This window comes from Sitodiplosis mosellana, unplaced genomic scaffold (assembly GCF_009176505.1).
Source record: "Sitodiplosis mosellana isolate CC-2019 unplaced genomic scaffold, AAFC_SMos_1.0 Smas_scaffold_6079, whole genome shotgun sequence".
In the NCBI taxonomy this organism is placed as follows: domain Eukaryota; kingdom Metazoa; phylum Arthropoda; class Insecta; order Diptera; family Cecidomyiidae; genus Sitodiplosis; species Sitodiplosis mosellana.
In genome coordinates this window covers 6086-28168 of record NW_022601320.1, presented here as the reverse complement: position 1 = coordinate 28168, position 22083 = coordinate 6086, and the positions used below count along the sequence as shown (strand labels likewise).

The 22083-nt window shown below is 38.3% G+C and overlaps 6 protein-coding genes across 6 annotated transcripts; 3 read left to right on the top strand and 3 right to left on the bottom strand.

Moving 5' to 3' along the window:
- Positions 1-1569: 1569 nt before the first annotated feature.
- LOC129573442 (zinc finger and SCAN domain-containing protein 31-like) lies at positions 1570-2731 on the top strand. Its single transcript, XM_055453934.1, has 3 exons — positions 1570-1578; positions 1704-2274; positions 2471-2731. The coding sequence occupies exons 2-3, from the start codon at positions 1711-1713 to the stop codon at positions 2729-2731; spliced, it is 825 nt and encodes a 274-aa protein (XP_055309909.1). The 5' UTR covers positions 1570-1578; positions 1704-1710.
- A 628-nt stretch (positions 2732-3359) lies between these two features.
- On the bottom strand, positions 3360-5217 carry LOC129573441 (zinc finger protein 660-like). The gene is made up of 2 exons (XM_055453933.1): positions 4994-5217; positions 3360-4785 (listed from the first exon to the last, which is right to left on the bottom strand). Exons 1-2 carry the CDS (start codon positions 5215-5217, stop codon positions 3537-3539), a joined length of 1473 nt encoding a protein of 490 aa, XP_055309908.1. The 3' UTR covers positions 3360-3536.
- Positions 5218-6116: 899 nt separating this feature from the next.
- LOC129573438 (uncharacterized) lies at positions 6117-8838 on the top strand. The gene is made up of 4 exons (XM_055453930.1): positions 6117-6301; positions 6406-7533; positions 7617-8466; positions 8563-8838. The coding sequence occupies exons 1-3, from the start codon at positions 6122-6124 to the stop codon at positions 8124-8126; spliced, it is 1818 nt and encodes a 605-aa protein (XP_055309905.1). The 5' UTR covers positions 6117-6121; the 3' UTR covers positions 8127-8466; positions 8563-8838.
- A 956-nt stretch (positions 8839-9794) lies between these two features.
- LOC129573440 (gastrula zinc finger protein XlCGF57.1-like) lies at positions 9795-18069 on the top strand. The gene is made up of 5 exons (XM_055453932.1): positions 9795-9982; positions 12128-12492; positions 16835-17218; positions 17396-17432; positions 17595-18069. Exons 1-5 carry the CDS (start codon positions 9795-9797, stop codon positions 18067-18069), a joined length of 1449 nt encoding a protein of 482 aa, XP_055309907.1.
- On the bottom strand, positions 13549-16109 carry LOC129573439 (oocyte zinc finger protein XlCOF6.1-like). The gene is made up of 2 exons (XM_055453931.1): positions 16011-16109; positions 13549-15377 (listed from the first exon to the last, which is right to left on the bottom strand). Exon 2 carries the CDS (start codon positions 15362-15364, stop codon positions 14207-14209), a length of 1158 nt encoding a protein of 385 aa, XP_055309906.1. The 5' UTR covers positions 15365-15377; positions 16011-16109; the 3' UTR covers positions 13549-14206.
- A 1759-nt stretch (positions 18070-19828) lies between the features above and the next one.
- Positions 19829-21949, bottom strand: LOC129573436 (uncharacterized). Its single transcript, XM_055453928.1, has 7 exons — positions 21834-21949; positions 21261-21753; positions 21074-21190; positions 20695-21003; positions 20534-20623; positions 20155-20463; positions 19829-20083 (listed from the first exon to the last, which is right to left on the bottom strand). Exons 1-7 carry the CDS (start codon positions 21947-21949, stop codon positions 19829-19831), a joined length of 1689 nt encoding a protein of 562 aa, XP_055309903.1.
- Positions 21950-22083: the final 134 nt, after the last annotated feature.

The window sequence follows — 22083 nt, the reverse complement described above, 5'->3', positions numbered from 1 at the left end:
TCCAAGTGTACGTTCATTATAATACATGACAGTTCGTTGTAGTTTCAGATTCTCACCACCATGTACTTGGCGCATGAATCGCGTACTTCTCCAAAAACTGCACTTTGATTTTTGCATTCTTGTTTGGAAACAAATGTAAGGAATCGAACTAGCTTTCATTTGATACTTTACTGGCTACAATTGGTTAGCTGAATGGAAAGTTTTTTCTGTTCATGTACTGCTGTAAAAAACATGCACAAATTATAGCAGAATTCCACATTTTTCCTCCTCTTATTTTGTGGATTTGTACATTCTTTTCAATTGTCAAATTGGGACTCGTTGGTCCAAGACACATCAATTTAACTTTCTGCATCATAAGTTTTATGAAATTTAATTTTTTCAAGCTGTTATAGCGATTTGACACTTTTGACTCTTTTCCGATTTTTTCAATAAATGCGCAATTTATTAAATCTAAGTGAGGTCTTTCTCTATTTATCGTGGCACAAAACATATATCAAAATGATTCAAATTTAAAAAATTGCGCATTAAAGGGTTAATGATGTGTGAGAATTCGGCAATTGACATTTTCTTAATTTGTCTCCATAACATTTTTCAAACGAAATTTTCAGAGCGCGTTATGAGCTGATGTTAGCTGATCCTCAAATTTGATTTGGCAAATCTGGAAGGGAATATGAATTTTGTATTGTGGATGCGTTACAATAACGCAACGCATACTCGTCAGCAGCTGATATCAGAAACTGACGTCAGCTAGTGCTGCTGACATCAGCGCATAACACGCTCTAAAAATTTCTTAATATTTTACTCAATCATAATTGCAAAGATCTCATTTTGAATGCGGCTATAGTTCGAGCTATTAGTAGTTGCTATTTATAGATGCTGCTATTTTGAAATAGCACCTACTTAGTTCGCGCCAGAAATATGTTTTGTTTTATGCTGTTCCTTCAAATGACCGGCACAAAGTGGTTGCGTAGCATAGTCTGTGCTATAGATTGCTTCAAACGTCAGTCGAGTGTGGCCTTTGGCGCGATCGAACGCTGTTTGTGTATAGGTGAGCCTGTGTTGCTTATTGAAAAGGTGACAGCTTCCAATTCGATTCCATTCGCTTCATTCCAAATGTTCAACTGTCATTCCAACTGGAACTCAAGTGTACAATTTATATTTCCAAACAGAGGTCGGCATTAGAAGGATTTTTAATAATTCTAAAAAATTTCTACTAGATTGAGTTATTTCTTCGTGAAGTTACTCGATTTGGAATTGTTTTCATTTGTTCAATTTTTATTTTTTGAACCATTCCCTTCTGAATTCAATTCCCAACAAAGAGCTGCAAAATTCAAATGTTGGCAATAATGCAATGAAATTGTATTGGAATGAAAAGAGACAGAGCCAAATGTCAATCGTATTCATTCAGTAGCACGCTGACACACCCATACAACTTAACATCACGCCACAATCAGTTGACGTTCAGCTTTAGTTTGAATGGAAGCTAAGACTTCTTTCGGTTGGTCATTTGTACGAAAAACTAGCAAGTAGACACTTTTATTCACATTTTGCACGAACGGAATCGGTCGAACGATATTTGTAAGTATTAATTTTTTTTCTCAACATCAAAGCCATGAATTCAATTGCAACGAGATAATGAATAATCGTTACTTTTCAACGGGTGTGTTTTCGTAAAAAAAACATTTTCTTAGATTGTTCGACAGATTGGTTATGGATATGGATCCAGGCGAAGGTACTTCGGATGGTCGTATACGCCGCAAATTGGAAAATGTTGCAGTCGAAATCAAACGAGAATCAGACATTAAAGAAGAACCATCGGATGACAGTGAATTTGATTTTGTAACACAATCGAATGAAATTTTTGAAGGAGGCGCAGTGACTGCCACACAGAACATAGAATTGGTGGACGAGTCTGATTCGGATTTTGTTCCCGACTTTGATTTGAATGGTGTAAAGGAAGAAGTGAAGTGTGAAAAAGAAAAAGATTTGTCAGCTTATTCGAGTTCGGAGGAAGATGGACCGAATGCTTTTGACGGCGAAGGTGGTGAGTCAGTGGTCAAATCAAACGTCAACCGTAAGAGATTCAATTCAAGTGGCAAAGGAAAGAAACGCGATGGATCGAGAAAACAAAACAAACGAAAGATTCCGAGGAACAAGGCGGCGAAGAAACGAAAGGAGCACAAATGTCATGTCTGCGGTTATGTTGCATCTTGTGAAAGTATCCTCACCAGACACATTCGTGTTCACACAGGCGAGAAGCCCTACACATGCGATGTCTGTTTGAAAAAGTTCACTCAAAAAAGCGTTTTGAATCAACACAAGAAAATCCACAGCGGAGAAAATCGATTCGAATGTCCAGTGTGTTCAAAATCTTTTGCACAAAAATGCACTTTGAATCGTCACTTGCGAACTCACAATGATGATCTTCCCCATTCTTGTCTGAAATGTTCACAACGATTTGCCACCGAAGACGCCCAAAAATCGCATGAAAGACGCTGCAAACAACGTCGACACGAATGTTATCTCTGCGAATACAAAAGTTTCACCAAAGACAGTCTCAAAAGACATATGCAAGCAAAACACACCGGTGAACGTCAACTTCAATGTGAAGTACGCGGGAAGAGATTCATCAGAAAATCTGAAGTGGTGCGAGGCACGTTTTCCACAGAGATGGATCGCCGAAGATCATATGAACCGACAACATCATTCAACGAAAGAACGAGGTTCGTAGGAGTTTTCTGCGGTCATCTTCATCTACTTCCATTCGAAGCAACACTATAAATAGTGAAATTCCATGTGAAAATCAACAAGCTCCGAATTACATACTACTAGCTTCATTTCGCTGTCCATTCTAGCTAAATTGAAATATTCCAAAACATAACCGGTTCAATAGAAAACCTCTGGAATCTTTGGATTTTTATCATGTCAAGAAAAAAAAAACAGAAAATTGAATAAAACGTTGAATTAAAAAAAAACAAATGTTATACACAATGCATCTTCATGTTCAAATCTCGTTTCAAAAGGCTCCGAGGCTCATTAAAATGTTTTTTGAGAGAATTTATTAGCAACTTCCTCTAAAAATGATTTGTTGTAAGTATTTTAAAGTAGATTCTGGAATAAAATAACGATTCAGGTAAGGTAACTTAGCTTCTGTTCTTGTACTTACATTGGGAGAGATGGGATAAACTCAATGGAAAGGCAACTGCCAGAACGAATAAAGCGATGAATTTTATTTTGAATCTTTATTTTATAATTAATTTATTGGGTAAGATCAGCAGAGAAAAACAAATGTCACATTGCTGTAGAGTGGAAAATAATTGGTGAAATAATTTTTATTTCAAATTTGGAATTATGTCATTAGCGATTCAAATAGATTTCCATTAAATTGTGTTGTAAGAGTTATATTGAGAGAGCAAAGCTACTTTTCTAAATTTTAATCATCGAATGAAGTAACAAATCAAATGTAATATTATGAATGAGAAAATGAAGAGTTGGATTAATTCGAATTGAATAAAATAATTCCATCCAGCGCTGCATCATTTTTCGGCATGGTGAATACGTTTCATGTGAAATTTGGAATTTTGTTTGTGACCAAAACGCATGTCACACCACTTGCACTCGAACGGTTTCTCCCCTGTATGATGGACTCGTATGTGAATACGTAGGTTGGTCATATACAGCGTGGAATATTCACATATGTAACACTGATATTGACGTCGGCTGCAGATCGTTTCATGTGCTGTTTTATCCTCTTCTTCTACGAATCCTCGGCGACACTTGGTACAACCGAATGGGAACTGATTACGATGGATGGCTAAATGTCGATTGAGATCACCTTTATAGATACATTTCTTCCCGCATACTTCACATTGAAATTTACATTCATCTGTGTGTTTTGCTTGCATATGTCTTTTGAGATTGCCTTTGGTGGAACTTTTGTATTTGCAGAGATAACATTCGTATCGACGTTGTTTGCAGCGTCTTTCATGTAATTTTTGGGCGTCTTCGGTGGCAAATTGTTGTCCACATTCCAGACAAGAATGGGTAAGATCATCATTGTGAGTTAGCAAGTGACGATTCAAAGTGCATTTTAGTGCAAAAGATTTTGAACAAACTGAACATACGAATGTTTTTTCTCCGCTATGGATTTTCTTGTGTCGATTCAAAACGCTTTTTTGAGTGAAACTTCTCGAACAGACATCGCATGTGTAGGGTTTGTCGCCTGTGTGAACACGAATGTGTTTAGTGAGGTTACTTTCACAAGATGCAACATAACCGCAAACATGACACTTGTGCTCCTTTCGTTTCTTCGCCGCCTTATTCCTCGGAATCTTTCGTTTGTTCTGTTTTCTTAATCCATCCCGTTTCATTTTCTTTACGCTTGAATTGAGTCGATTGCGATTGCCTTTTGATTTTACCGTTGAGTTACTACTTTGACCAGCATGGGCATTTGGTTTGTCTGCCTTTGAGCTTGAATCCGCTGAGGAATATTTCTCTGGCTTCTCTTCTTCGCACTTCACTTCCTCTTTCACAAAATTCAAATCAAAATCGAGATTTAAATCACATCCAGGATCGCCCATTAATTCGATGTTCGATGTCATAGTCGCTGCATCTTCTACAAATCTTTCACTTGAACGTGTCACCAAAACAAATTGACTGTCATCCGACGGCTCTTCCTTGATGTCGGGCTCTTGCTTGATTTCCACTTCAATACCATTTGCTTTACGCTTTACACGACCATCCGAAGTACCTTCGCCAGGATCCATATCCAGTACCGATACAAGTCTGTCGAAAAAAATGAGAAGAAAAAAAGAGAAGAAATTTAATCTGACAGTTTCAGACGATTATTTTCATTGAGAACATTTTGGTTGATGAATGCAATAGCAAGGGAAAATACTATTACACAAGATATGGGCATACAAAAGAATCGAATCGAAATTTTTGTAGTGAAATAACTTCATGTCATTTATGTTGAACATATTTTAATACTTACAACTTTCGTGCGTTCGACTGTTTGTGCAAAATGTGAATAAAAATGTCTGCTTGCCAATTTTTCTGGAGAATCATCGACCGAAAGAAGTTTTTCGTTTTTAATGCGCACCAATCAATACCAAAGCTGAACATCAACTGAGTGTGGCCGGTGGCGTGATATTTCGTTGAATGTGTTTGTGTCACTGGATGAACAATGACACTAGGCTCTTTTCCATTTCGTTCCATCGTTGTCCACATTTGATTCTTCCAACGTTTATTGCGAATTTAATTCAGAAACACATGGTTCTTTGGCAAGAAAGAAAAATCATTTTAACGAAAATAGCTCGAAAATCGAATCAATTGCATAAATTAATGACTCATGTCATTGCTGAATTCTATTTGAAATTATTAAAAGTCCGTTCTGATGGCAAACTCTGTTTGGGAATGCAAACATGAATTCCAGTCAGAATGACAGTTGAACATTTGGAATGCAGCAAATGGAATCGAATTGAAAGCTGTCACCTTCAATAGCGAGCATCACGGGCGTACTTATACACAAACCGTGTTCGATTACACCACACCCACCCGATGTACAAAGCTACAACAGAATCTTTTGTTATTGTTATGTTTGTTGCATTTGTTTATTTGATTCCGTTATCCGAGCATGTATTGAGTTTCTATATCGGAACCGATTAAACATGAATTTCATCACGAAATGAGTAGAGTTGTTGCGGTACGGTATTTATGTCAAAACCATATTCAGCTGTCAAACGGGGGCCAGTTGATTCATATGGATCTGTGCATTTGAAAAGGCAAGTCATTTGTTGTGAATACTGTTCGATTTATAGTGATTGTTTTATTCGTTTTTTGTACAAATTAAGTAATTTAGTTAGTGTTTTTAGGTAGAAAATACATGATATCGAATTAGTTTTCCTCATTTTGATGTACACAAAGTGGCTAACATTTTACCGTGCTTGCGATTTGTGTTCCGAAAACAATCAATCCAATTGTTTAAATGTCGAACAAATTACGACCTGCCTATAAAAATGAACATATAATATGATGAAATTTGCTCTTTTTTGTGAATCTCAATCATCTAATCAATTTCTCATGAATTTGTTCAATTTTTTTTGTTTAATAGCTATTCATCATGGCCCGTGGAGCTAGTGGAGCTCACGGTGGAAGCGATGAGAGATTCACAACAGTGAAACTGGCTCTACGAACAATCATCCAAAAACCGTATCGGCTGATTTTGACAACAGTGATTGGGGAAATGAGCATCATGGCAACGCTAATCTCACTTCTGGCATCGCTCTATTTTCTATATCTGGTAAGTTTTTTTTTACATTTTCACTGTTTTCGACATTTTGTACGACCATCTTGAACCGATTCGATTCATTCAAATTGAACAAAAAAAACCATTGTTCTTGTTAGGTTAATACGGCGGTCGATGATTGCAACAACGACTTTTTCAACTCCGATGGCGATGAAATCATCAAAATGTGCTTCCAAGGTGTGCTCCGGCAAAACTACACCAATGATCGAATGTTTATGGCCCCAGGTTTCCGGCAAATGGTTATCAAAATTCTCGGCGAATGGTTTCCGTGGCCAACGAACCGATTTTTCGGCAATACATTCAAATACCTGTACGAACAATATGCCACAAACGTCAAGACCAACCTCAAAACGCATTGCGAACAGCGTTTGAGAAAGTTCTTCAAAATGCGTTGCTACGAATTGAATCACATGTTTCTGAGTGAAAAAATCCAATTGGACGAATTGTTCGATGGTGACGACATCAAAAATGCCATCAACTACTCATACAACCGAAGAGATTCAACGCGTGGCAATGCAAATGCCATACGGAAATTGGAAATACTGTTGGCGGAGCTGTATTGGATTGGAGCACCTTATAGACAAGTTGATCCACACCCATTCAACATCAAAGAATTCGTTGAACTCAATTGGTTCCAAGCATTGCGCATGTTCGTTAATATACAGCGCGATATTCATAACTTTCACCTCTCGTTTGCCAATCTACGGCGAAGTTGGAATCTCTTCCGAAAATATCCGCTCTATGTGCAACATCCAGAATTTCCAGAGCCGCCTGAAATCACCACCTTCACAGTCATTCCGAAGTGCACATTCCAGCGCCGACACGTGAAAATCGATACGGATTCATTGTACAACATTTTAAAGGGCATCAAGGCAATGCCGCGAACAAAAGGCACTCGAGTCTTACGAAACGGCGAATACCAAGAGCGCTGGATCTCACAGATTGAATTCAAGGAGAGAGGAGGCTGGCGTTTGTTTTTCAACATGGACGAAATTATCAAGCTGGTCAAGAATAAAAAGGAATTCGGCGATTCGATAGTTTCAGATGGTGTGTCAGCGTCGGTGTTATTCAAATTGCCGAAACAGAGCAAAACTGTTGCTGATGAAGATGAGGCCGAAACCAAACGAAAATATTTCGCAAACGAATTCGCGTATGCATTGGGAATTGATCCAGGCATGCGAACCTTTATTGCGTCGGTCCGTCTCGATCTACAGACCGGCGAAGAGGTAAGTATTTACAAAACGAAAAAAGGAAGAAGAAGAAGAAGAAGAAGAAGTATCAATTCACTTTTGTTGCATTTTATTTTCAGACCAACGAGAAGATTTCGTTCAAACAATACCACCAGAAATCGAAGCAAGATGCGCGCAACATTAAAGCCGAACGAATGACACGAGTCTTCACGTATGACAAACAAGCGGACCTCAAGCGTATCGCCGCAGAGATTGGCCAGACACCATCGCCACGGAACATCTCTTGGCGCCATTACATCGAACATCGCCTGCGAATGTCCCAAGATGGTATCGCGGCATACAGTCAGAAAAACTATGCACGCTTACGTTTGGACAAACACATTGAATGGCGTCGTGCAATTGATCTCATCGCCGGTAAGCTGGTAAATTTCAAGACAGCTATCATCAACATCGGAGCAGCTGAAATTTCACCAAATTGCCCGATCCGAATCAAAAAGTACGTGCGGTGTCCAGGCGTTCGCAAGCTGATTGCAGCCTTCAAAAGACGTGGAAATTGTGTCGTTCGGTTGGTGGATGAATACATGACATCGCAACATTGTGGCCGATGCTTCAAACGGTTCCCGATATGAACGAAGAGCAAACGATACAAGAAGTGCAACGATTGCCAACCAGATGAACGTGTTGGACTTCCGAGAACCATCTATACGAACGTGAGCAAACGAGTGTTGCAAATGCAACGGAAAATCATGCGTACATGGGAGGAAATGCGCGACCAAGGTGATGCTATTGCAGCCATTCTAACCCAACGAAATTCAGGACGTTTGGTGTCAAAGAAGCAACGCTTCTTCAAAACCTGGCAACCAAATGCTGCTGAAAACGCTGGAACAGAAGACGCTGCACAATCACGCAAGTTGCTCAAATCACTTTGGCATCGGGACATATCAGCAGCCAAACTGATCATGTACAAAGGTTCATTATCTATTAATATTTCATTTGAAAATTGGAATCGATTTGGTTTTCGCTTAAATTAATTGTTATTTGTGTGCTTGTTTTCTATTTACTTAGGTCTTTGCACGCTGCTTGACATTCCGATACATCCAGCATTGCTGCGACGACCAGATGACGACGGCGTTCCACTCAATCCATAAATCAAAATCCAGCGTTTAGCATTAAATTTTTTTTTTAACAAATATTTTCTAATAGTTTATTAGAGTTCTCAAGCCTTGCACTTAGTGGGCTGTTTTAAGGTTTATAAGGTGTCTAACTTTATTTACCGCAGTACATGAGTGGTTTTATAGACGTTATATGATGATCAGAATGAGTCGTGTTCATTTTCCGGTTTGACAATGTCGCATTCTTTGGATATGACTTGTTCAATGCATCATATCACGGTAAGTAGAATTTGTTCAACGCTTCGGAGCGAGAGTTATTTAGACATTCGAATGGAAAAGCAGTCTTTTTGCCTCGGGAGGTGTGAATATCGATTGCTCCGTTGTGTGAACACCACCAATTGATACAGAATTTTTTCCTCTTTAATTTAAAATCTACCATTTTTCTTTTTCAGGTTATGAAAAACACCCTAATGTACAAAGCTACACACACATAAGTACTGAGATAAGTGTTGTGTCACTTAATGAAAGGAGAAGCATCCAACAAAACGTAGTCATTTTCGTCGACGAATAAGGAAATATAAAGTAGGTGGCTGAAATTATTATATTTTTGCATAATTAGGCTCAAGCTTTCAGAGAAAATAAAGTTTTGATTCAAATATTCATTGAGCAAATTTTCATTAGAAACCGACTGATTTTCGCCCATTTTTCATATTCAATGAAGCCAGTGTTCATTATTCCCGAAACGATTGTAGCATACGATTTGTGTTCAGAGTTTAAATCTCATTCTTTGCTTTACGAAGGATTTCATTCTGTTCGGAAATATTTGTTTGTTCAAACGCATTTCCTCTTTACTTGCCATTTTTCGATATTCGTTTTGGATTTGTTAACGATATTTCGCGAAAAAAACATCACAATGAATGCTTGACATTTGCCGAACAATTTTCGTACAGTGCGACGAGATTTTATTCTACTTTTTAGTTTCAATGTGATATGACATAATATTTTGAAAGCATTTTCATATTTAATAAATTCTGCAAATTCACTTTAAATGTATGCGTCTATTCCATCACAATTGTCAATTGAATTTATCCCCAGGAAAATGCTCAATAATAAAAACTTCTGAACTGTCACATTTCAATTTCCCTTCATATTTTGTTTCGACTTTTCGACAGATTGGCATTGGACATGGATATGGATCCAGGCGAAGGTACTTCGGATGGTCGTGTACGACGCAAGCCAGGCAGTGTTGTAGTCGAAATAAAGCGAGAGTCGGACATCAAGGAAGAGCCATTAGATGACCCTGAATTCGATTTGGTGACATCGCCGAATGATAGATTTGCAGCAGATGCAGTGGAAGCGAACATCGAATTGACGTACGAGTCAGAATCAGACGTGGGCACGATTCGAAATTTTAGGGGGGTCAGACGTTCAAAATGGAAATTTTTTGGGGGGAGGGGTTTAAGGACAGTGTTTCATTGGTGGGGGTCAAACCAGTTTTGTTGGAAAATGCGCAGGGGAGGGGTTTATTTATAACTAGGCCTCCCATCTCGCCGGGAAAAACCGGGAAAAACGGGAAATTCCCGTTTTTTGGACTCAGTTCCCGTTTCCCGGTTTTTGGGCAATTTTTATTGTATTTTCCCGTTTTTTTGCGAATGTTCTTCTCAAATTTTTTTTTAAACTAAAAATCATATGATTCGAATATTCATTGGACAACACAATGAATACGCCGAATATGTGCGATAAAAAAAGTACACCAAGTGGACTGACTGAAATGTTTATTAAAATTATAAACAAATGTTGTTCTCTTCGCATGCGGTGCGCACAGCCGCTTCAACGAAAACTGTCGATTAAACGACTGTGATGTTTGTTTATTATCTAACCAGTAAGTTTAATATATTGGTTTGTGATTTGCAATTATGTGACAATTTATCGCTTGCTGCACAATTGCTGTGATGAATCATTTGAATATATCGATTTGAAGTTAGTCGAAAGTAAGTCAAAGAGGCACGAAATGAAATCAGTTCGTGTTTGGCCATGGACTGTATCGTTGCAATAAGTTCGTTCGATTTGTATTTTTTTTTATTCTGGAACCAAATTGAAATGTCAAAGAAAGGCACCAAATACTCAAACGCTTGGGAACAATTGCCTGAGTTCAAACTATGGTTAACCGCGGTTGATTCTGATTGTTATAAAGCAAAATGTAAATGATGCAATTCGGAATTCTCCATCACATGCTGAGCGAATATTTTCGTCGGTTAAGAAAACATGGGCACAAAACCGATCTGATTTGGATATATCCAAAGTGAAGTCTCTGGCATTGATCAAATTTAATACCAAGGGGTAAAATTAAAGGAAACATGCCTCCAGTTTTACAACAAAATATCAAGGCAAGCCGATGTTTTACGGGCCATCAAAAGCGGCACAAATTATTCGAAAGGAAATGATGAACTGTTTTTCTTATCAAACTTTGAAGGCGATAACGACAACGAAGCCTTATGCTCTGTATTTGAAGATTTATAATAAGAATTCCAAATTATAAAGTTATTTCTTAAAATATATTCAACAACGAAATCACGTTTTTCACGTTTTTTTGCTTGAAATTGCCGTTTTTCCCCGTTTTTTAGACAATTTTCATTTCCCGGTTTTTCCCGATTTTTAGCCACGAATTTCCCGTTTTTTGAAAAAAACGTGATGGGAGGCCTATTTATAACAAAACACAACAAAATTCATTTAATGAAAGAAGTGCGAAAGTAAAATTTATAGTGAAATTTCTTTAAATGTTGATACATGATTTTTGATTTGAATTTTATTCATCATCATCTGTGTGTTCCATTCTTCAATTTATTGCTTAAAAACTAAATACAAGAATATTAAGAACAGTTTTTTTCGATTATGAATAATGTAATAATAAAATAAGACTTATTGTGGGTTCAAATCGAATGTCAGAAAAAAATTTCGATCCATTTTTTTCATTATAAAAAATTTAGGGGGGGGGGGGGGGGTCCACGCCCACCAAAATTAGAGGGGGAAATCCGGACGTTACCATCTCCAGGTGGGGGTAAATCCAGAAATCCCCCCCAGTGCCCACGTCTGGTCAGGATCATATTTTGTTCTCGACTTTGATTTGAATGGTGTGAAAGAGGATGTGAAGTCTGAAGAAGAGAAAGGAGACACCGAAGAAGATTCATCAGCTGATTCGAGCTCAAAGGAAAACAATCCAAATATTCATGGCAATCGAGATGATAAGCATGAGGTCGAATCAAACGTTAACCTTAAGAGACACAATTCGAATTTGGGAGGAATGAAACATGATGGATGGAGAAAACAAAACAAATGGAGGATTACGAGGAATAAGGCGGCGAAGAAAAGAGAGGAGAACAAGTGTCCCATTTGTGGTTATGATGCATCACAAAAATGGCATCTCATCGTATTCATACAGGTGACAAGCCATACAAATATGATATTTGTTCTAAGAGTTTTGCACTAAAATGCAATTTGAATTGTCACTTCCAAACTTAAACTGATGAGTTTCCCCATTCTTGCCTGAAATGTAGACAACGATTTGCCACCGAAGACGCCCAAAAATCGCATGAAAAGCGCTGCAAACGACGTCGATATGAATGTTATCTCTGCGAATACAAAAGTTTCAACAAAGGCAATCTCAAAAGATATATGCAAGCAAAACACACAGGTGAATGTAAATTTCAATGTGGAATATGCGGGAAGAAATGTATCTATAAAGGTAATCTCAATCGACATTTAGCCATCCATCGTGATCAGTTCCCATTCCGATGCACCAAGTGTCGACGTGAATTCATACAAGCAGCGGATAAAACAGCACACGAAATGATCTGCAGCCGACGTCAATATCAGTGTTACATATGTGAATATTCCACGCTGCAAATGACCAACCTACGACGCCACATGCGAGTCCATCACACAGAAGAAAAACCGTTCCAGTGCAAGTGGTGCGAGGTACGTTTTTCACACAAACGCAATGCCAACGACCATATGAAAAGACATCATCGTCCAGCGAAATAAGGATGTTTCATCGTCTTCTACGGTCATCTTCACATACTATCTGTTATGCTGATTAAACAATATTACATTTGGAAAACAACAAACACCGAACTGAAACAAACCTTCATATCATCAACTTCATATCATGGTCGATTCTAACTTTGATTGAAATGTGCAGAAATACAACGAATTTAATGGCCAATTCATTGAATTTCCAGATTGTTATCATGTAAAGAAAAGAATATTAAATTGAATAAAATTTTGATTTTGAAACCATAATTAGACATAATCTATCTATCAGCAATAAGCAGCGCATTGCAAATGCTTTTGAATGTTTTATCTTGTCCTTTTTTGCATGAGACTAGAAAAATTCCGTCTGTCTGAGGTTGGAAATTCGAATAATATCAGAAGCGTTTGTTACAAGGAGGTACTCTATTGACGTCTGAATGATCCCCATAAACAATTCACTATGTTGCAATCCATCTTCATGTCAGTGTAAAATTATTTCCTGACCTGGTAAGTAAATTGAATAGTACTTCAGTACTTTTCAGTCAATCTGGTTTTTATTTCGAGTCATAATTCTTATCTAACATACATCGAGTACTTGATCTCGATGAAATTCAGAAGTTATCAAATTCTTCGTTTCCTGTTAATATTTGCAAGGGAACATCACATCTCCAGTGACAGATCGAGGAGTTCAATTATCAAATTGCGATTAGCCCAAAATTATGAAGTGGGCAATTGACGATGGAAATATAAACGATTCAAGTGTGCAGTTAACCCTACAAGAATTTTGCGACAACGTTTACGCAAACGTATCGCCAACCTTCCGCAATAGTTGTCACAGAATGCATGAACTGCGATCAACTTCATTCGAATTCAGCATGTTGTATTTTTAAAGGCTGCAATGGATGATTATTCTACTTAATAATTATTTTGAATAAGTTTTTTTTTCTTATTAGCAACGATGAGCAACATGAAAAGTTTGAATAAAACCATTTGAAATTATGTTTTCAATGTAATGAAGTTGGATACAATTCGAATTTACAGGTTTACGCAATGCGATATGTCGCAGATATGTCGGCGTAATGATTATGCGTAAACCTGTACATTGAAAAACCTATCGCAATGCGGAATATCACGGGAAGGTTTTGTTTTACGGCGAAATGTCGACGTAAACCTCAATGTATCGCAAAATTCTTGTAGGGTAAACTTATGTCCTTGTAATTACATTGGCACAGTTGAAATAAACTCGATCAGAAGAGGGACAAGGCCAGAGCTAATAAAAAATGAATTTTAATTTCAACTTTTATTGAATCAGCAGGTAAAAATCAAAAGTTACATTCTGAACTTTAACGGATAAATTTCTTGCATAATCGCTTCAACTTGATTCAATTGGAAAATTGTTGGTGAAAAATGTCATTCAAACAGATTTCTTCAAAATTTTATTGTGAGGATTCTAATAATGTTTAAGTCTATTGACATTTCTTAATTCTAGTCAACAGATAGTGTTATTTAATCAAGCAAAGATGTAAATTTCAAACGGAATAGAACAGTTATGTATGTTCTTCACAGAATTACTTTTTGGATTGATGAATGCGTTTCATGTGCGATTCGGCCTTGTCCTTGCGAATGAAACACTTGTCACACCACTTGCACTCGAACGGTTTCTCCCCTGTATGATGGACTCGTATATGATAACGTAGGTTGGTCGTTTGCAGTGTGGAATATTCGCATATGTAACACTGATATTGACGTCGATCGCAGATCTCCTCGTGTGCTATTTTATCCTCTGCTTGCGTGAATCCTCGGCGACAGTTGGTACAACCGAATGGGAACTGATCACGATGGGTGGCCAAATGTCGATTGAGATCACCTTTATAGATACATTTCTTCCCGCATACTTCACATTGAAATTTACGTTCACCGGTGTGTTTTGATTGCATATGTCTTTTGAGACTGTGACTGGTGAAACTTTTGTATTCACAGAGATAACATTCGAATCGACGTCCTTTGCAGCGCTTTTCATGTGATTGTTTGACCTCTTCGATGGTAAATCGTTGACCACATTTCAGGCAAGAATGGGGAAGCTCTTCGGTGTGAGTTCGCAAGTGACAATTCAAAGTGAATTTTCGCGCAAAACTTTCAAAACACACTGGACATACGAATGTTTTTTCTTCTGTGTGAATACGAATGTGTCTGGCGAGATTCCATTTTTTCGATGCAACATGACCACACACATGACACTTGTGCCCCGACCGTTTCTTCGCCGCCTTGTTCCTCAGAATCTTCCGTTTGTTTTGTTTTTTCGATCCGTCACGTTTCTTTCCTTTGCCATTTGTCTTAGATCTCTTTCGGTTGACGTTTGATTTGACCTCTGACTCACCGTCTTCGCCGTCAGGAGCATTCAGTTCACCTTCTTCCAAACTAGAATTCTCTAACGTATCATTCTCTTTTTCTGACTTCCCTTCTTCGCACTTGATTTCATCTTTCACACCATTCAAATCAAAGTCCGGAAGAAAATCCAATTCAGACTCGTCCGCCAGTTCGATGCTTAACGTCACTTCCACTGCATCTGCTGCAAACCTTACATTCGAACGTGTCACCAAACCGAATTCATTGTCATCCGATGGTTCTACCTTGATTTCTGCCTCTTGCTTTATTTCGACTGCAACAAAGTCCGTCCTGCGTCGTACACGACCATCTGAAGTACCTTCGCCTGGATCCATATCCATTACCGATGATAGTCTTTTAAAGAAACGAAACCAAAATATGAAAAAAATAAATGAAATGTGACAGTTCAATTATTTTTGTTGACAGCATTTTTTACTGAGTAGGTGAGTAGTATTAATCAATTTACGCAGATACAAATCTACACCAACAGCGAAATTTCAGAGTTCGTAACAATTTGATAGAGATTGAAAGGTAAATGTACATTGGAAATACTACATTATATCAAAAAAGTAAAATTCATGTTGAAAAATGGCACATATCTAGTCTGTATGAAAATGAGTGACCAAATGTGAAGCGAAATGGTCACTGTGCTGTTTCCTCCGATGGTTTCCTCCGAACATCATTAAAGAAACCAAAAAATGCTGACAAATGTCAAATAGAAAAAGAGGTGAGCTAAGGAATGTTTCCAATCAGAATGAAAAGGTTCGTAGGGCAAAGTAGGAACTTTGAACTCTGTACAAAATTTGAATGATGCAATCGTTTTGGAAACGATGAAATTCACCGACTTAAATCAATATCAAAATCTGTACTATAATAAATCACTTTCTATTGAAAATCAATTCAATGAAAATAGAAGAACGTGGAGACTTGTTTTCTCTGTTTTATCTTGAGAGTTTAAAATAGCAAAAACAGATTTCGAGCACTTACTTTTTGTTTTCTTATTCGTCGATGAAAATGAGTACGTGTTGTTTTGTATTTCTCGTTCGAATGACTGACACAAAGTGGTTGTGTAGCATAAAATGCTTCGTACGTCAGTAAAGTGTGTTTTGTGGCGTGATCGAACGCTGTTTGTGTATATGGGTGAGCCTGTATTGCTTACTTCCAATTTGATTCCAATCCATTCGCTTCATTCCAAATGTTCAACTGTCATTCCAACTGGAACTCAAGTGTAAAATTAACATTTCCAAACAGAGGTCGGCATTAGAAAATTTTCTAATAATTCTAGAAAAAAAGTTTCACAAAATTGAGTTTTTTCTTCATGAAATTGCTCGATTTGGAGCTTATTTTCGTTTTTTGAAACATTTGCGTTTGAATTCAATTCCCAACAAAGAGATGCAAAATTCGAATGTTGGCAATAATGCAATGGAATTGTATTGAAATAAAAAGAGACAGAGCCAAATGTCAATCGTATTCATTCAGTGACACACTGACACACCCATACAACTTAACATCACGCCACACTCAGTTGACGTTCAGCTTTAGTTTGAATGGAAGCTAAAACCTCTTTCGGTCGGTCATTTGTACGAGAAACTAGCAAGTAGACACTTTTATTCACATTTTGCACGAACGGAATCGGTCGAACGATATTTGTAAGTATTAAATTTTCCCCAACATCAATGCCATGAATTTGATAAAAAGCAAAGAGATAATGAATAATGTTTGTTTTCCAACGAATTGGGTGTGTTTTCGTTAAAAATACCCACCTTGCAAGATTTCACTTTTTACATATTTTCTTCGATATTGTTCGACAGATTGGTTATGCATATGGATCCAGGCGAAGGTACATCGGATGGACGTGTACGCCAAGTTGGAAAATGTTGCAGTCGAAATCAAACGAGAATCAGACATTAAAGAAGAACCATCAGATGACAGTGAATATGGTTTTGTAACACAATGGAATGACAGATTTGAAACAGATGCAGTAGAAGTGACATCGAACATCGAACTGGTGGACCAATATGAATCGGATTTCGTTCCCGACTTTGATTTGAATGGTGTAAAAGAGAAAGTGAAGTGCGAAGAAGAGAAGCCAGAAAAAGAAAGAGATTTGTCAGCAAATTCGAGTTCGAAGGAAGATGAACTGAGTGCTCTTGACAGCAAAGGTGGTGAGTCAGTGGTCAAATCAAACGTCAACCGTAAGAGATTCAATTCAAGTGGCAAAGGAAAGAAACGCGATGGGTCGAGAAAACAGAACAAACGGACGATTCCGAGGAACAAGGCGGCGAAGAAACGAGAGGAGCACAAGTGTCATGTTTGTGGTTATGTTGCATCTTGTGAAAGTAACCTCACTAAACACATTCGTGTTCACACAGGCGAGAAGCCCTACACGTGCGATGTCTGTTTGAAAAGGTTCACTCAAAAAAGCGCTTTGAATCTGCACAAGAAAATCCACAGCGGAGAAAAGCGATTCGAATGTCCAGTGTGTTCAAAATCTTTTGCACAAAAATGCAATTTGAATCGTCACTTACGAACTCACACTGATGAGATTCCCCATTCTTGTCTGAAATGTAGACAACGATTTGCCACCAAAGAGGCCAAAAAGCGCTGCAAATGTCGTCGATTTGAATGTTATCTCTGCGAATACAAAAGTTTCACCAAATTCAATCTCAAAAGCCATATGCAAGCAAAACACACCGGTGAACGTCAACTTCAATGTGAAGTATGCGGGAAGAGATGCATCCATAAAGGCCATCTTAATAAACATTTAGCCACCCATCGTGATCTATTCCCATTCGGTTGTACCAAGTGTCGCCGAGGATTCACACAAGCAGAGGATAAAACAGCACACGAAATGATCTGCAGCCGACGTCAATATCAGTGTTACATATGTGAATATTCCACGCTGCAAACGACCAACCTACGTTATCATATACGAGTCCATCATACAGGGGAGAAACCATTCGAGTGCAAGTGGTGTGACAAGAGTTTCATTCGAAAGGACGAGGCCAAATTGCACATGAAACGCATTCATCAATCCAAAAAATAATATTGGGAGCAATGAAGCTGTTCTATTCCGTTTGAGATTTGTATCCACTCATAACTTTATCTGATTTAGAGCTCATTTTGGAACGCTTTTATTTTCAAAAAACATCGCTTGTATTATTTTTACATTGAAAGGCGATGTAAGCACTTTAACATTCATAATACAAACTACTGATACGAGGGGAGACGCCTTATGAAAAATGGCACAGATTCTGAGTGTTAGTCAGTGTTGGGTAGTAGTAGTATATTTTTAGCACTACATGAAATGTACACCTGTACAGTTCTTTGCTTGTTTGGAATGGTTTTTGCGCGATAAACTGTCAAGAGATATGAACGTCGTCGTCATAGCTGTTGTTTTCGCAAATAAGGTAAACACCGCTTTTGGCTGGATCAAGTCATATCACATTATTTACACCGTAAAATGCCATTCAAGCGAAAAATGAACGAATCTTGAGTTGCATTAAATAAAAAAATTATTTTTTGGCCAACAAAAAATTTCACTTCAATTTTCTGTGCATAAACTTAAAATTCACTTCAATCGTTTACTTAGAAAGGTGTCATCCTTCTGCTTTGCATGTTCAACTTTGTTTCTTTTCGTCTTAACACTTTTTGACTACTAAAACAAATTATGGTGGATTTGAATTTTATGCTCATATTCTTTATTCAATTTAAACTAGTGGCAGTAACGACAAATGAATGGTTTGGAGCGAAAATGTTATACAGAAAAGTTGAGCGGAAAAATGTCAAATGAAAAGGGATAGCTATCCCTTTTCCGCTCATTCATCATCGACATTTTTCCGCTCAACTTTTCTGTATTACATTTTCGCTCCAAACCATTCAAATAAGTGCATAGTATCTCGAATAGCTAATCAAATTTTTATTATCAAATATTTTTTTTTTAAAATTACATTAATTTTTCGTATAGTATTTTTCTGAGTCTTGAACAGAATTAAAATGACTTTCGATTGCTCATATGCTCATATTGTTTATTCAATTTAAACCAGAGGCAGTGTCTTTCATAAAAGAAATTAAAACAAGATCTTGTAATTCATTATTGGGATAACTGAGAAAATCTTTTTAGTAGGTACTTTGTTGCAAATATAATTACTAGTACATCTCCTGTTTATATAAATATTTTCGAAAAATTGCGACTCTAACCGCTCCATTTTTTTCCATTTGTCTAAAACTATGAGAGCTCTTTGCGAATCTTTTTTTCTACATATTTTTGGAAAATTTGCGCGCTTCAATTTTTCGCTAATTTATACAAATTTGAGCGCTCGTGCGCCTTCGACGCCCGAGCGCCGTGGTGCAGCGCACCACTTGCGCCCTATCTGGATGGCTCAGCGACATAAGTGCCCGGACGGACGGTATTTTTGGCCGGACGGACGGATGGAAATTTGTTTTTTTCGCGGATGACATAAGTGCCCGGACGGACGGGACGAGAATCAGGTCCGTCCGTTTGTAATTAATAATTTTTTTTATACTGTCAATTCTCATGGACGGACGGACGCATAATTTTCATTCATCACTACGCGAACGGACAGACTTGTGTTATCTGTAGAAAGAGTGGAGATATAGTGTACAGGTCTAAATTATAATTAAACAAACTATAGTTTGTTCACAAAAGTAAATCAATGAAAAGTTTCATTTTTACGGTTATTTATCTTTTATTTATTTATTTATGAATTCGAGAACAAAATGAAAGTTGTTGAAATATTGCTCGATGAAAGTTGTTGAAGTCTTGCTTAATGAATATGGTAAAATCAATAACCTTTCTTGCTTCTTAAGGTTCGCATTCTGAACATTGGTCCTTTGTTTGCCGAACCATATTGCTTTTGAGCAGCTTTGGTATGGGAACCTTTGTTTTTTTCGACCTTCGTCTTGCGCACATCTTCGCGTTTGCCAGTTTGCTGCTCTTCACCAACGGACGGACCATTTTCGGAAGGAGAGCTATCGCTTGCACCGTCGCTTGCACCATCGCTTTCGGCATCCTTCTTTGCCGATTGATCATTGGCGCCCTGTTAAAATCAAATAATGAAATAAAATTCAAATTCGCGTTTATTCATTTGAGTAACAATTTTGTTTTTACCTTTTCACCGACGGACGGACCATCCTCGTCCTCACTTTCGGAAGAAGAGCTATCACTGGCACCGCCGCTCTGGGCATTCAAAGCTTTGCCTCTTTCGACCGACGTCTTGCGCACACCTTTGCGTTCGACAGTTTGATGTTTTTTCGGCGAACCACCACCGGCGACGGAAGGTTTGGCAGTCTCTTCTGCAGTTAGCACAATATCGACTTGAGAGTTGTCGGACGGACCGCTATTGGAATCATCCTTTTCACAAACTTTCAATTCTCCTTCGTTTTCGGCATCCTTCTTTTCCGATTTATCATTGGCGCCCTGTTGAAATCAAATTATGGAATAAATTCAAAATCGCGTTTATTCATTTGAATGAAAAATTTTTATTTACCTTTTCACTAACGGACGGACCATCCTCGCCCTCACTTTCGGAAGGAGAGCTATCGCTTGCACCGACGCTTGTACCATCGCTTTCGGCATCCTGTTAAAATCAAATTATGGAATAAAATTCAGATTCGCGTTTATTTATTTGAGTAAAAATTTTTTTTTTACCTTTTCACCGACGGACGGACCATCCTCGTCCTCACTTTCGGAAGAAGAGCTATCACTGGCACCGCCGCTCTGGGCATTCAAAGCTTTGCCTCTTTCGACCGACGTCTTGCGCACACCTTTGCGTTCGACAGTTTGATGCTTTTTCGGCGAACCACCACCGGCGACGGAAGGTTTAGCAGTCCCTTCTGCAGTTAGCACAATATCGGCTTGAGAGTTGTCGGACAGACCGCTATTGGAATCATCCTTTTCACAAACTTTCGATTCTCCTTCGTTTTCGGCATCCTTCTTTTCCGATTTATCATTGGCGCCCTGTTTAAATCAAATTATGAAATAAATTCCAAAAAGCGTTTATTCATTTGAATGGAACAATTTTATTTACCTTTTCACTAACGGACGGACCATCCTCGTCCTCACTTTCAGAAGAAGAGCTATTGCTTGCACCTTCGCTTGCACCATCGCTTTCGGCATCCTTCTTTGCCGATTGATCATTGGCGCCCTGTTAAAATCAAATTATGAAATAAAATTCAAAATTGCGTTTATTCATATGAGTAAACATTTTTTTTTACCTTTTCACCAACGGACGGACCACCGGATGGATCACCTGATGAACCACCGAATAAACCAGGTTCTAATCTTTCGATACATATTTTAAATGTTTTATCAAGAAAATGCTCAGTTTGGAAACGCTTGCGTTTCGCTGGCTTTTCCAGGTCTGACCCATCCTGCTCTTTGGTTGTGGCAGTCTTCTTGGATTTGCGTTTCGTTGCCTTTTCCGGGCGAACGGACGCATTCTCCTCGTCTGTGATTGTGGCTTCGCTTGCGACGGTCTTCTTGGATTTGCATTTCGCTGCCTTTTCCGGGCGGACGGACGCATTCCCCTCGTCTGTGATCACAGTCGTGTTGGATTTGCGTTTTGCTGGCTTTCCCTGGCCAGTCTTCTTGGATTTGCGTTTCGCTGCCTTTTCCGGGCGGACGGACGCATTCTCTTCGTCTGTGATTGTGGCTTCACTTGCGACTCCATCCTCCCCGATTCTTGCAATTTCATTACCGAATTTTTTCCTATGATTATTCAAAATAAAAGAGTATTAGAGTTTTATTTTATGAAAAATAAATTGCGTCAGACGGACGGACGAACGAACCATGTTTTCGATTTCCAGTCATTCGGGAATATTTTGTCAATGGAACCGGCATCAACTTTGAGCAGTTTCGTGAAAACTTTGGATAAAGTTTTCTTATGGCCGTAGCTCACAAACATTTGGTTGAAGAAGTATTCTCCATCACCATCGTCACCATCGTCACCATCGTTTCGCTTGAAATAGCTTTTCACACATCCGTGAGTCCTAATTTTCGAGTGACCACCTTCTGTAGGCGAGCATATGATCTGGGTAC

Bases quoted from the DNA above. Each gene is read 5' to 3' on its own strand.
- LOC129573441 (XM_055453933.1), bottom strand. From the start codon at position 5,217: ATGGAACGAAATGGAAAAGAGCCTAGTGTCATTGTTCATCCAGTGACA. The intron at 4,786-4,993 runs GTAAGTATTAAA...TTTTTTCGACAG, and splicing joins CAGTCGAACGCACGAAAGTT to ACTTGTATCGGTACTGGATA.
- LOC129573436 (XM_055453928.1), bottom strand. From the start codon at position 21,949: ATGTTTGTGAGCTACGGCCATAAGAAAACTTTATCCAAAGTTTTCACG. The intron at 21,754-21,833 runs GTTCGTTCGTCC...GAATAATCATAG, and splicing joins GACTGGAAATCGAAAACATG to GAAAAAATTCGGTAATGAAA. The intron at 20,624-20,694 runs GTAAAAAAAAAA...TGATTTTAACAG, and splicing joins GTCCGTCCGTCGGTGAAAAG to GATGCCGAAAGCGATGGTAC.
- LOC129573438 (XM_055453930.1), top strand. From the start codon at position 6,122: ATGGCCCGTGGAGCTAGTGGAGCTCACGGTGGAAGCGATGAGAGATTC. The intron at 6,302-6,405 runs GTAAGTTTTTTT...TGTTCTTGTTAG, and splicing joins CGCTCTATTTTCTATATCTG to GTTAATACGGCGGTCGATGA. The intron at 7,534-7,616 runs GTAAGTATTTAC...TTTTATTTTCAG, and splicing joins ATCTACAGACCGGCGAAGAG to ACCAACGAGAAGATTTCGTT.
- LOC129573439 (XM_055453931.1), bottom strand. From the start codon at position 15,364: ATGGATATGGATCCAGGCGAAGGTACTTCAGATGGTCGTGTACGACGC.
- LOC129573442 (XM_055453934.1), top strand. From the start codon at position 1,711: ATGGATATGGATCCAGGCGAAGGTACTTCGGATGGTCGTATACGCCGC. The intron at 2,275-2,470 runs GTCTGTTTGAAA...TTGCCACCGAAG, and splicing joins AGAAGCCCTACACATGCGAT to ACGCCCAAAAATCGCATGAA.
- LOC129573440 (XM_055453932.1), top strand. From the start codon at position 9,795: ATGGATATGGATCCAGGCGAAGGTACTTCGGATGGTCGTGTACGACGC. The intron at 12,493-16,834 runs GTGAATATTCCA...ATTGTTCGACAG, and splicing joins TCAATATCAGTGTTACATAT to ATTGGTTATGCATATGGATC. The intron at 17,433-17,594 runs GTTCACTCAAAA...TCTGAAATGTAG, and splicing joins TGCGATGTCTGTTTGAAAAG to ACAACGATTTGCCACCAAAG.